The sequence below is a fragment of the Colossoma macropomum genome, unplaced genomic scaffold (assembly GCF_904425465.1).
Source record: "Colossoma macropomum unplaced genomic scaffold, Colossoma_macropomum, whole genome shotgun sequence".
Taxonomy (NCBI): domain Eukaryota; kingdom Metazoa; phylum Chordata; class Actinopteri; order Characiformes; family Serrasalmidae; genus Colossoma; species Colossoma macropomum.
The window spans coordinates 23587836-23600291 of NW_023494794.1; the positions used below are offsets into that span (position 1 = coordinate 23587836).

General features: G+C 39.5%; 1 protein-coding gene across 2 annotated transcripts in view; it reads left to right on the forward strand.

Moving 5' to 3' along the window:
* eng (endoglin) overlaps positions 1–12456 on the forward strand; it is a 77194-nt gene that overhangs the window by 38611 nt on the left and 26127 nt on the right. For both annotated transcript variants that reach the window (XR_005007764.1, XM_036580660.1), the window contains exon 4: positions 11619–11741. Coding sequence is in view for 1 of the 2 variants with exons in the window: in XM_036580660.1 (XP_036436553.1) it covers positions 11619–11741 (123 nt within the window). In the remaining variant the exon portion in view is untranslated. The remainder of the gene's footprint in view (positions 1–11618; positions 11742–12456) is intronic.

Sequence of the window (12456 nt, forward strand, 5' to 3'; positions counted from 1 at the left end):
GCATCATCCTTACTAGCCCTCATTAAAGTCTCCTTAGCTGTAGCAAATATAGTCCTTCTAATTAGCAGCATTTTCACACTGACACAGTTCACGATTCTGCTGTAATAGCGGAGTAACTCGCTGAAGGCTGAACGGACTTGTCTTCCATTACCTCAAGCTGTACTTCTAATATTCTCTTTGTGCTCTTCTTTATGCACAAGTCTATGCTTCCTGATTAAATGGGCAAAGTAAAAGCTGTCTCTAAGAAGTATGTGGTTTTTATTTATATATTTATATTTTTATATTTCGGGCTTTGTACTTGTGGGCATGTCTGACAGCCCGCCTCCTACGAGACTAATTAAATGTAAGCCGGCCTCCAGTTTGGAGATAACGGTGAGTGCTCACAGACGAACAGTTGGAAATAAAAAATGCCGGCTATCAAAAACGGGGGGGACCTTTGGGACCGTTTGACCAGACATCAAACCGAGCAGCCGTCATGTACTATCCAACACAGATCAGACGGCCTGTGCGATTCCAAATGTTGCCTTTGCTGAATGTTGGTGCGCAAAAATCTCCATTATTATAAGCACATGCTGGTAGTAAACAGTAGCAGTCAAATGTATGGACTCATATGACTGAATGTATGTCTGTCGTAACCTTAAAATATGGGGAACACACTTAAATATGGCATTTTTCTACTGATTTTAGTGTACAAGCTCTATTTATTTACACATTAAGGTTAACACATTGGGAAAAGTAAAACATAAAACTATAAATCATAAAATGTGCCATAACTTTTGCACAAGCTACATTTTGTTTTAATGAACAGTCACTGGATGTGTTCACTTATTTTCACTTTCAGCTTTTCAAAGAAATCTGCAGGGATATTTTCCACACCTCCAAAGTTCAGTCTTAGAAACTGGTTTAGCATTTTCTGCTTCTCACCATCCTGAACGCATTCAGAGATACCATAGCAACCACCTAGCAAGACCATATTAACTACTAGAGATACCATAGCAACCACATGGAATACTATAGTAACTCTAGCAACCACTTTGGGTACCATAGCATCCACCTAGCAACAACCTTAAAAATCACCAGAGATACCATAGCAAGCACTAAAAAACACCTGGAATACCACAGCAACCATCTACAAACAGCCTAACAGCCACTTGGGATACCATAGCAACCTTCTAGCAACACCCTAGCAATCACCTGTAACACTCTTGCAACCATCTAGCAACACCCTAGCAATTACCTGGAACAACCTAGCAACCACCTAGCAAGCACAAGAGGTACCATGGCAACCATTTAAAAACATCTTAGCAGCCACCTGGGACACCGTAACAACCATGTATGAACTACGAGAGATGCCATATTAACCTCCTAGCAACACCCTAAGAACCAGTTTGGGGACCATAGCAACCACCTAGCAACAACCTTAAAAATCACCAATGATACCATAGCAACCCTTAGAAACCACCTGGAACACCACAGCAACCACCTACAAATGTCCTAACAACACCTTATTAATCACCTGCAACACCCTTGCAACCATCTAGCAGCACCCTTGCAATTACCTGGAACAACTTAGCAACCACCTAGCAAACACCAGAGACACCATGGCAACTGTTAAAAAACATATTAGCAGCCACCTGGACCACCTCCTAGCAACACCCTAGCAATCACCTGTTACACCCTTGCAACCATGTAGCAACATCCTAGCAATTAGATAGATAGATAGATAGATTCTGGTCAGAGCATACCGGTTAATTAGGATTGCATCATATGTGTGTATTTCAGTTGTCTATATGCCCAAATTCTCCTGCAGCATCTGCTGCTCTTATCTCCCACATGCTGCCACAGCAAGCGTTTCTAATGACCTGTTGATGGCAAACCGCTGCTGCCCCAGTTGTTGCTGTGTATGTGCGGAGTGTGGAGGGAGAGCATGTGTGGAGCGTGCGGCGCTGTGGGGCTGACTGTGGCGAGGCTTTATTAGCTCAGTGGTGGGCTCCAGCATGCACCAGCCAGCAGCAGTGCGATCAATGTAATATAAAAGGCCTGAAAAAAAGGAAAGTCTTCCCCTCCACTCTCCGCCAGTCTGCTCCTCCTCAGACGAAACAGTGAGGAGAGAAAGCTAACAGGACAGAAGGGAGGATTATCAGTCAGAAAAAAGGGAAAAAAAATCGCTTTGAACTCCTCTCTGTCTGTCGTAATTAGATTTTAAATGAGTACATTTTGCTTATTAAGTGTTCAAAGCCCAGTAAAGTGGAGCAGGAGGCCATTGTAAGAAATAGGAGGGAAAAAAGTTTTGCTTTGGTAATGACAGCTTGAAAACATGTTACTTATTTATTTATTGTTTATATTTTTGAAGCTTCATATGCATTCATTTATATATTGACTCATCATTTATGTATGTGTTTGTTTACCGTTCATGAGTTTTTATTAATAATAAAAACAGTATGTTTAAATTTGCTTATTTATTCAGTATTATTTCTTTTTTTCTACCTACAGTCGCCACTAGTTCCTTTTCCACACCTGAGGCGTACATCATTAGCACACACAGCACTCGGTTTCATTATAACTAATGCATATTTCATCCGATATTAATTTAATTTTACTCCTAGCGCGAGTAATTTGTTCACTACCCGAGGCTGACAAATATTTGGAGGGGGATGCACGCAAAATCCTGCCCTGGCTGGGGTCCTGAAAGATTACATAGGAGTCTTCCAGGTGGGAGTGTTTACATTGTGGTTAGCGGAGATTAGGAGTGGATTTGGCAGGATGAAGTCTCACCAGCACCCCCCCCACAACCCGCCCGTAGTCTCTGATGCTGGAATGGCCTTCATTTGATTCAGTCCAGATGGACACACTGGCACAAGCTTACATCTCAGCCACCTTCATAATGAATTAGTGCTGTAGACCTTCCTAACGGCCCCTGTACTGCAGCCACTGGCCACTTTATTAGAAATACCCACCTTACACTCACTGGCCACTTTACTAGAAACACTGACCTTCTACTTTTACTCGCTGGCCACTTTATTAGAAACACTAACCTTCTACTTTTACTTACTGGCCATTTTATTGGAAATATCTACCTTCTGCTTCCACTCACTGGTCACTTTATTAGAAACACCTACCCTCTACTTCCACTTACTGGCCATTTTATTAGAAATATCTACCTTCTACTTCCACCCTCTGATCACTTTATTGGAAACACCCACCGTTTGTCCATTTACTGGCTATTTTATTACAAACAGCTACCTTTTACTTCCATTCACTCTCCACTTTGTTGGAAACACCTCCCTTGTACTTCCACTTGCTGACCACCTTATTGGAAACACCCACCTTGTACCAGCAGGTGGAGCCACAAGGGAGGTGTTTCCATTAAAGTGGCCAGAGAGCGTGTAGTAGGCCTACAGTATCCCACAGCTTCGTCGGCCACATTTATAAAAGAACTTGTCCAGATAAGAGTCTGAAGTCACTAAGTTCAGTCAAACAGAAAAGATCCACCTTCTGTCTCTATAAAACTGGCCCAAGCCTCAGTGGAGTCAGAAACAATATTATAATGCCTAAGACCCCCCCCAAACAACCCCCCAGTCCTCTCATCCCATCTCATCTCACCTTCTCCAAGTGCTGTAAAGGGACACAGAATGAACTGAAGCTGTGGTTATTCTTCCATGAAAAATTCATACCTCTCCCTCTCCCATTGTGCTGATGTGCTGTTATATAAGAGAATATGGACGCGCTTGGCTCTTGTCAATAGGTTCGCCACAGGAGAGTGACACCAAAGCCCCCTTCGCTCTTGTTGTTGGGCTGCGGGATTATCTAGCGAGTGTTCTCGAAGAAATTGAGTTGTTAGATTGGATTGTTGGATGCGGAATGGCTCACTGTGTTACGGCTCTGACAGTCATCATTGCAGCAGTGGCTGTGTATCTGAAGCTGCTTGTTCAGTGCTGGGCGCTGCATCAGGGCAGCTTTACCGGCAGCTGCCGTTCACGGCTTTTACTTCTGTTTGCTGTTATACAGTCTGAATGCAGCTGGGGAGGTTCTGTGCTTTGTGGAAGAGAGCTGTTTGGCATGTGCAGTACTGTACAAGAGTCAGAGACCACCCATTAGATATGAAATTTCCCGTCAGCCATTATGTACAAGCTATTAATTTTCAGGAGACATTTTTGAGGAGATTAGATAAAAGATAATCTACTTGCATAAGAAAGGGGGGTATCAAAGGAAAGTAAGTGAAAAACAACTGCGCAAGACCTGGAAGACCACCAAAACTGTCCCCATCAGATAAGCAGTACTTTTCATCTTGAGAGAGAGGAGAAAATCAAGCTGCTTCACATCTGAAAAGATCCACAGGTGTTTCTGTCCATCCTTCCACTGTGAGAAGACGACTCAGCGCTGTGGGTCTGAAAGGATGTGTAGCTGATCAAGAAGAACCTCACTGAGAAAAGGAGACGGACACATCAAACAAAGAAGCTGAACGATGGACTGACCACCCCAGAGTCCAGACCTCAACATCACTGAATGGGTTTGATTACTTCAGAAAATGATCAACCAGCTTCTAAGACTGAACTTTGGAGGTGTGTCTGCAGATTTCTTAGAGAAACTGAAAGTGAGTCTCCTGAAAAGAATGGAAGCTGGAATAAAAAATATGATATTATTTGTAGTTGTGGAAGCTTAACATTACACATAATGTACTTAATATGCATTTTGACTGGAAATTAAACAAATGAAGGGTGGTCTCTGACTGTATGTTTGACCCACAAATGCCCTCTCTCATAGCTACTGTGGCCAGGTTGAATAGCTTTACAGAATGTTGACATTCTCATACAGAATAAATAAAATTTGAATTCAATAATCCACTCTAAATGTAAGTAATCTGACAAATAGTTTGTGTGATACAGTTTCTCAGAGAACACTTATTAAAAACGGGTTTCCATAATCAGAACTGCCAACAGGTGCTATAAAGATCTGTTAGAGTTCTCAATTAGCATATTACAGCCTTCTGTGATGTGTGGTGATGGTGATAACATATTGCTGCAGCCTGAGGTGTTGCTATAACAATTAGCACCATACACTGAAATTATCTCTGTGCAGAAGATGTGTTTATATTATTTTATTTCCTTATCTTCTCCTCTAGAGTTGTTGTGGTTGTTTTGGTGTACTATTCCAACTGAATAATTATGTAATAATAAGTGACGCACTTGTGTATTTCGACTAACTGAGTTACAGTGGTACGGTTTCTCATTAGGTTGAATGAGAACAGCCAAGCATACCATAGCAACAGCTTAGTAACATCATAGAAATGCCTGGGATGTCATAGCAATGGCCTAGCAATACATTAGCAACCACCTAGGATAGCACAGCAACAGCCTTGCAATATCTTAGCAACCACCCGGGATACCATAGCAGCAGCCTAGCAACACCTTGGTAATCAATTTATATAACACAGTAAAGGCCTAGCAACACCTTAGTAACCTCCTGGGATACCATAGCAGCAGCCTAGCAACACCTTGGCAATCAATTAGGATAACACAGTAAAGGCATAGCAATACCTTGATGACCACCTGGGATACCATAGCAACAGCCTAGCAACACTTTGGCAGTCACTTAGGATAACATAGTAAGGGCCTATGGCAAGACCTTACCAACCACCTGGGATTCCATAGCAATGGCCTAGCAACACCTTAGCAACCACTGTGGATGCCACTGAAGCTGCTTAGGCAGACCTTAGCATTCACCTCGGATATCATAGCAAGTGCCTAGCAACACTTTAGTAACCGTCTGCAAGTCCATAGCAATAACCTATCAACACCCTAGTAACCACTGTCATAGCAACAGCCTAGCAACACTTAACAACCACCTATGATACCGTAGCAACAGCCTTAAGCAACCACCCGGGGTAACATAGCAAACACCTAACAACACCTTAGCAACCACCTGATATACCATAGCAATGGCCTAGCAACACTTCAGCAACCACCTGGAAAACCATTGCAATGGCCTAGCAACACCCTAGTAACCACTGTAGATACCATAGTAAGAACCTAGCAACACTTAGCAACCACCTGATAAACCATAGCAATTGCATAGCAGCACCTTAGCAACCACCTGGAAAATGGCTATGTGAAGATAACTTAAAGTGTGTTCATGAACTTTCTCCTTTCAGTTTTCTTGACATTTTAGTTTTGTAAATTTGCATATTTATAATGATTGGTTTAAATATCTATGATGTTTTTATTTTTATCAATTTATTTTTTAAAGGCCGTCAATGACCCCCTTGCAGTACCATCACGGCCCACGGGGCCCTCCGGCCATTATGGTTGAAAACCACTGCATTAGATCATGTGACTGCCTTCTTTCATCAACACACTCAGACGAAACTAGCTGAAAAGTCAGGATACTCACAGCACCTGCTAAAAAAGGAACTGTTAGAGTTCTCAATTAGCATATTACAGCCTTCTGCGATATAAAACAGTGATAATGATGACATATCGCCGAAGCCCGAGGTGCTGCTATAACAATTAGCACCACATTCTCAAATCACCTCTGTGCAGATCATCACTCTGGATCACTTGTCTTCGCTTTACTGTTTACTTGTGGGAATATGGTCTGGCTTTGTTATGATGTCAGAAGTGACAAAAGGATGGAAAACATGGCCAAATATCTCCTCTTTTACTTACAGACACAAATCTGATTTTAATACAACTCCTTGAGACCACCGGTGGTTCCAAAACGCACTTCGTCATATTCTTCATAACTTTCATATTTCATAAGCTACATTCAAAAGGTGGGGGTCGTATGAGAGCTGTAACTGTCTTCTTTCCAGTCAAATAGATGGGTAATGTAATTTTAAACCCTTATAATAGAAGAAGCTGAAAAGAAGCAGAAGATGACCCATTTTTCCACAAATCTGGGCTATAAACTATAAACAGATGGCGTCTCTTCAGTGATCTACTGTATTGTATTATTTTTTATAAAATAATACAAAGAGCATCTAAGATTTTTGGCTTTCAGCAGTAAATTGTAAGCATATAGCAACATGTGTGATCATAAAACACATTTGAGGGGAGCTTTTACAAAAAAATAAATAAATAAAATAAAAATGTACCTTTATTTCATGCAGTTACTGAATAATTTGCCTTATATGTAAATTCAGATGGAAAAACCAAAATATACCCTGGAGAATAAGAGGTTAATGGAAACTGTAGAATGTGCACATTTTCAGTTTCTCTGGTCGTTTCAATGAGCTACGATTTAGCGGAATTCATATAAAAGTGCAGCATGTTTTACTTCTAAAGCTAAACTCCTAAGATTACGTCCAGAGGCGATGGGAGCAGTGTGAACAATCACACCTGAGCGATGATGGTGATGGTGGTTGAAGGTTGATGTGACATTCTAACTAGCTGCCTCCTGGCTTTCCTGTGGAAGCTGCTTCCAGAGGGACAGTGGAGCTCTGTAAATGACTCCTCGGTGGCATTTTGCCATTAGAGCCACTCTCCTGTTCTTTCGGATTGCACTGTAGTGTGGGGACCATTAGCAGTGTCCTCACAGCACTGCAGCACTTATGAATGAATCTGAGATTACACAAACTGGCCACTTTATCAGAAACCTCCAGCTACAACCAAGGGGTTTCTGATAAAGTGGCCAGTTTGTGTAATCTCAGAGGTGGTCGACCACTCCTCACCTACACTCTAAAAAGGTTCTTCAAAGGTAATGTAAAGAAAGAAAATGTTTCTGTTTAGAACCATGAATACTCAGAACCTTTAACATGAATAAAAGGTTCTTTTATGGTGAAATATATTTAGACTGATGGAGAGTGCGTTGATTCTATATAGCACCAGAAAGGGCTCTGCTATTGTTACAATGTAGAACCATGAACACACAAAGAAACTTTTGCATGATTAAAGGGTTCTTTGGATCATGAAAGGGAGAATGTGCTGTGGATGGTCCTCTATAGCAACCAAAAGGGTTCTCTACTGTTACATTGTCAAGCTTGTAACAACAGAAGAACGCCTTTGGGTGCTATATAGAACTCTTTTCAGAAAGGTTCTATACGGAACCGTCTATAGCACATTCATGCACATTATCCAATTCAAAGTAGATTATAGTAGATTCACAGTAAATGCTGAATAATTTATAATAGGTGCTAAATAATTCATAGTAGATGCTAAATAATTCATAGTAGATGCTGAATAATTTATAGTAGATATTGCATAATTCACAGAATATACACAGTAACTCGAATAGTTACTGAACAACTCACAGCAGATACTGAATTATTTATAGAGGATATTGAATAATTTATAGTCAAGCTGGATAATTTATAGCAGATACTGGATAATGCGTAGTAGTTACTGAATAATTCATAGTGGATATTGAATAATTCATACAAGATACTGAATACTTCTTGGTGGTTACTGAATATATTGTTGTAGTTACTGAATAATTTATAGCAGATAATGAATAATTTATGAATAATTTATAGTAGATACCGAATAATTTATAGTGGATAATGAATAATTCATCGTAGATGCTAAATCATTTATAGTAGGTACTTAATAACTCATAGATGATGCTGAATAACTTATAGTGGATAATAAATAATTTCTAGAAGATTCTGAATAATTTTAATAGATAATGAATAATTCGTAATAGATGCTGAATAATTTCATAGTACATAATGAATAATTCATAGTAAATACTTAATAATTCCTTACAGACATTGAATAACTTGAATAGTTGCTGAATAATTCATAGCAGAAACTCAAATAATATATTTGCAATTTACTAATAGGTACAAATTACAACGTTGCCTGTAGAAAGCTGAACAGAACAGGGCTACCTCTGGCCAGGTCAGTCTACTCTAGTGAAAGCAGCTAATAATTGATTCTAAAGAGAGCCAGCAGATAACTGTGTCCAGCTGTCAGATTCTTCATCTGCATTTGGCACATTTTGACAATAACAACTGCACTGAGAAAATAAGTAAGGACGTATTTTAGCACTAGTTGTGTGGTCTTGTGTTCATAGCGTGATCATTTTGTACATTTTGTGGTAATAATTGGCTTAGTGCGCTATAGCACAGCGTAACCAGGGTAGAAGGACGACGGGACATGTCTAATTTGCATAATCATGCATATTCATAGATTTCAGCAATCTACATGTGGCTGAAGGTGTGGAGATGCCATTTTTAGTGGTTTCTTGGGTATAAAAAGCAATTTGTTATTCAGTGTAGATTGTTTAAAGGGTTTAAATGACACCTTCAGGGGAACTTTCAGTCCCGTATGGACTCTTAACCTTGGTGCGTTTGCTGTGTACCTCCCTGGCAGAAGCACATTAGCATGGAGGTCTTGCTGGCCACCCACTGTGCTGCTAATGGGAAATGCTGCACATGCTGAAGCGACAGCATGCTTTTTAGTGCGGCTCCGTCTGAGGTAAGACGTACCGCACGGTAAAGCCGGAGTGAAGCGGAGCGGCTTAGTCCGCGTGTGTGTGGAGATTAAGTTTGCTGCACGCTACAGCGCGTCTGCCAGTCTGCCCGGCTAGCCTGCAAAACAACAACACGGTCGCAGGAGGACCCTGACTGTTTATGGTGGCTGATTTTCTTTTCTTCCTAATCGCAGGAAAAGGGCCTGTGGGAATTTTTTTGCCGGCTGGCCTCAGACTTCAGCTGGTTACTGCGGCAAATGCTCTGCTGCTGCCTGGGCTGAGATGTAAACATAATGCAAAAGGCCTGTTCTGATGTTTATCTGCTCCACAACAGTCCGGCACATCTCTCGGACTCCTTTGTTTTCTCAGTCGGGTTGTTGCATTTCATTGTGTGATCCATGAGAAATAAAAACAAAGCTGTCCTGCTTTGCTGGCCTCAGTTTTAACTACTGTCCGCACTGCTCATTCATTTGTTTATGGGACAGTTATTTGGGTTCTGCATCAATACATGATTTGAATACTGCAGTTGTCTTTGAGATTGTATTAGTATTGCCCTAGGCTTCAAGGTTTAGGCTATATATTAGTGTTGTAATTCTAGAGTCCGGTCACGATCTCAAGACCGGTCTAAAGACCACAATCTAGCGGTCTCGGCCTTGGGTAAGGTTCTCGAGACCAGCCGAGTGCAATATCTCCATCTGAGGTAACTGGAAACTGAGTCGTTATTAATTATCAATAAGATCAGAATACACAAAATAAAACAGTCCTTTCTCTGTATCTGGGGTTTCCAAACTTTTGCAACTCGTGACTCACACAAATGACCTCAAGAGCTCTCTCTCTCTCTCTCTCTCTCTCTCTCTATATATATATATATATATATATATACATATCTGTATATATCTCTATATATCTGTTGATGGAAGAAAACCTCGTATTTTGTCATTTGTCAGTTTTTGACATAATTTGAAAATGCCTGTTGCCCTTTACATTCTGTGTAAATGTCATGACGAATGGACCAAAACAAATGGCCTAAAATTACTTGTAAAAAATTTTGGTTCCATTGACTTACATTAAAAGTAAAATATGTTTTTTCCCTCTCCTGTAAAGTTACCATTTTGGAGATATGAGTTTTTGTTCCGACAACAGTGATACATACATACGTGCGCTTATTTTTATTAAAAAATCTTAATCCAATCTTGACTCTGCTTCAACTACTAAGTCTCGGCCTTCACATGGACTCGGCTCTAGCAGTTCTGACAACAACACTACTGTCGATATATGATGCTGCAAAATGTCATATGTCTGAAACGGTAACCTTAGAATGGACGTTAATGGAGCAAGTCATTTTGGAGTATTTCTACTTATCAACCACGAAATTTTAACACAGTGTAAAATGTGTTAAATGGTAAATTCTGTAACATTTAACATATATAGGTGCATCATGGACCACTTTCAGTACTTTTTTCATGACATACATTGATGGGACAGTTGTCTATAAACGTGTAGACAAAATTTGCTAATGACTAAAGTAAAATTTCCTACCCTATAAAGGGTAAAACTGTACATTTTTGCCTTTTTATTGGCTATAAGCTTCCATTACTTGTTAGCCTCAGAACTCTACTGCAGAATTAAGAAGCAAACTTTCAACATCATTTTTATGGAAGCCCAAAAACCAAAGCCTGTGGTCTCTTTTTCTGGCAGCTGTATCTAAAACTTTGACTTAATATCTCAAAATAAAGGCCGATTCTCTTAAAAGTTAGAATTATTATCTTAAAATAATTTATATTATATATATATATTATATTATTATATATTATATATAATTTATATATATATATTATATTATTATATATTATATATAATTTATATTATATATATTTATAACTTATTTTCTCAAAAATTTGGCTTACTGTCTCAAAATAAAGACTTCTCAGATCTTTCACTTTGCATTGTGATGCAAAGACTTATTTTCTTGAAATAATGAAATTTTACAAAATTACAACTAAATAACTAAAACTAAATTGTTGTACTAAATGTCTCAATCATTATTTTGAGATAATAAGTCATTATTTTGAGATAGTAGGTCTATATACACTTACAACTGCCAGAAAATGAGAAAGAGAAAAAAAGTGCATTTTTTCCTCTGCTACCTGGAAGGAACCCCGACTTTAAAAGATTATATGCTAACATGTACTTTCTTTTTTTTACAGACTGATGGACACATAATAATGAGTATAGTTTCAGAAGTTCCAGCCATCTTGATCTTCACCAGCACAGTGTCACCGAATATCTACGCAAACGTCAAGCAACCAGCACACGATCTAAACATTTATGTAAGTATCAAACACTTTCACTATATCCACCAAAAAAGAAAGACAAAAGAAAAACACCATTCAGTGGATGGTTGTTTAGAACAGTGGTTCTCAAACCACACCTCAGGGGCACCTAGATGGTCCACATTCTTGCTCCAACCCGGCTCATAACCCACCATGAGGACGGGTTTGAGGAGCCTGTTTTTTGTAAATGAGATGTATAAATATAAAGAAACTTTTTCAAGAGTAAAGAACCTCCACATAATGTAAAGGTTCTGGGGCAGGGGTGGGCAACTCAAACGTTAAAAAGAGCCATTTTGTCCTTTCAACAAAATCAATCCACCTTGAGAGCCACAACATTTTATGCCCATTACAGTTTACCATCCTTGCTGTAAATATGTCTCAGTATGTGCTGATATACAAGTATAGGCTAAAAAAATAATATAAATGAATATGCAAACTTACTTTGCTCTGCTTTAAGCTTTAGCTCAGCTATAGCCGAGCTAAATTTTCTCAGCTATATTTTCTCGCATCTCCGGCGGGAAACTTTTCCTCAAAAGTAGAATATTTTCTTGTAAAATGTCTCTCAACGTTCAACTTTTTACAAGACTGAAGTCAGATTCTCATTCGCCAGCTTCTTGTTTGAATTACCTTAAATGGTGCAGCAGTTACATTCTGGCACCTCACCATTTAAGGTGGAACGGCAAAATTCAAACCAAAAGCTGGCGAATGAGAA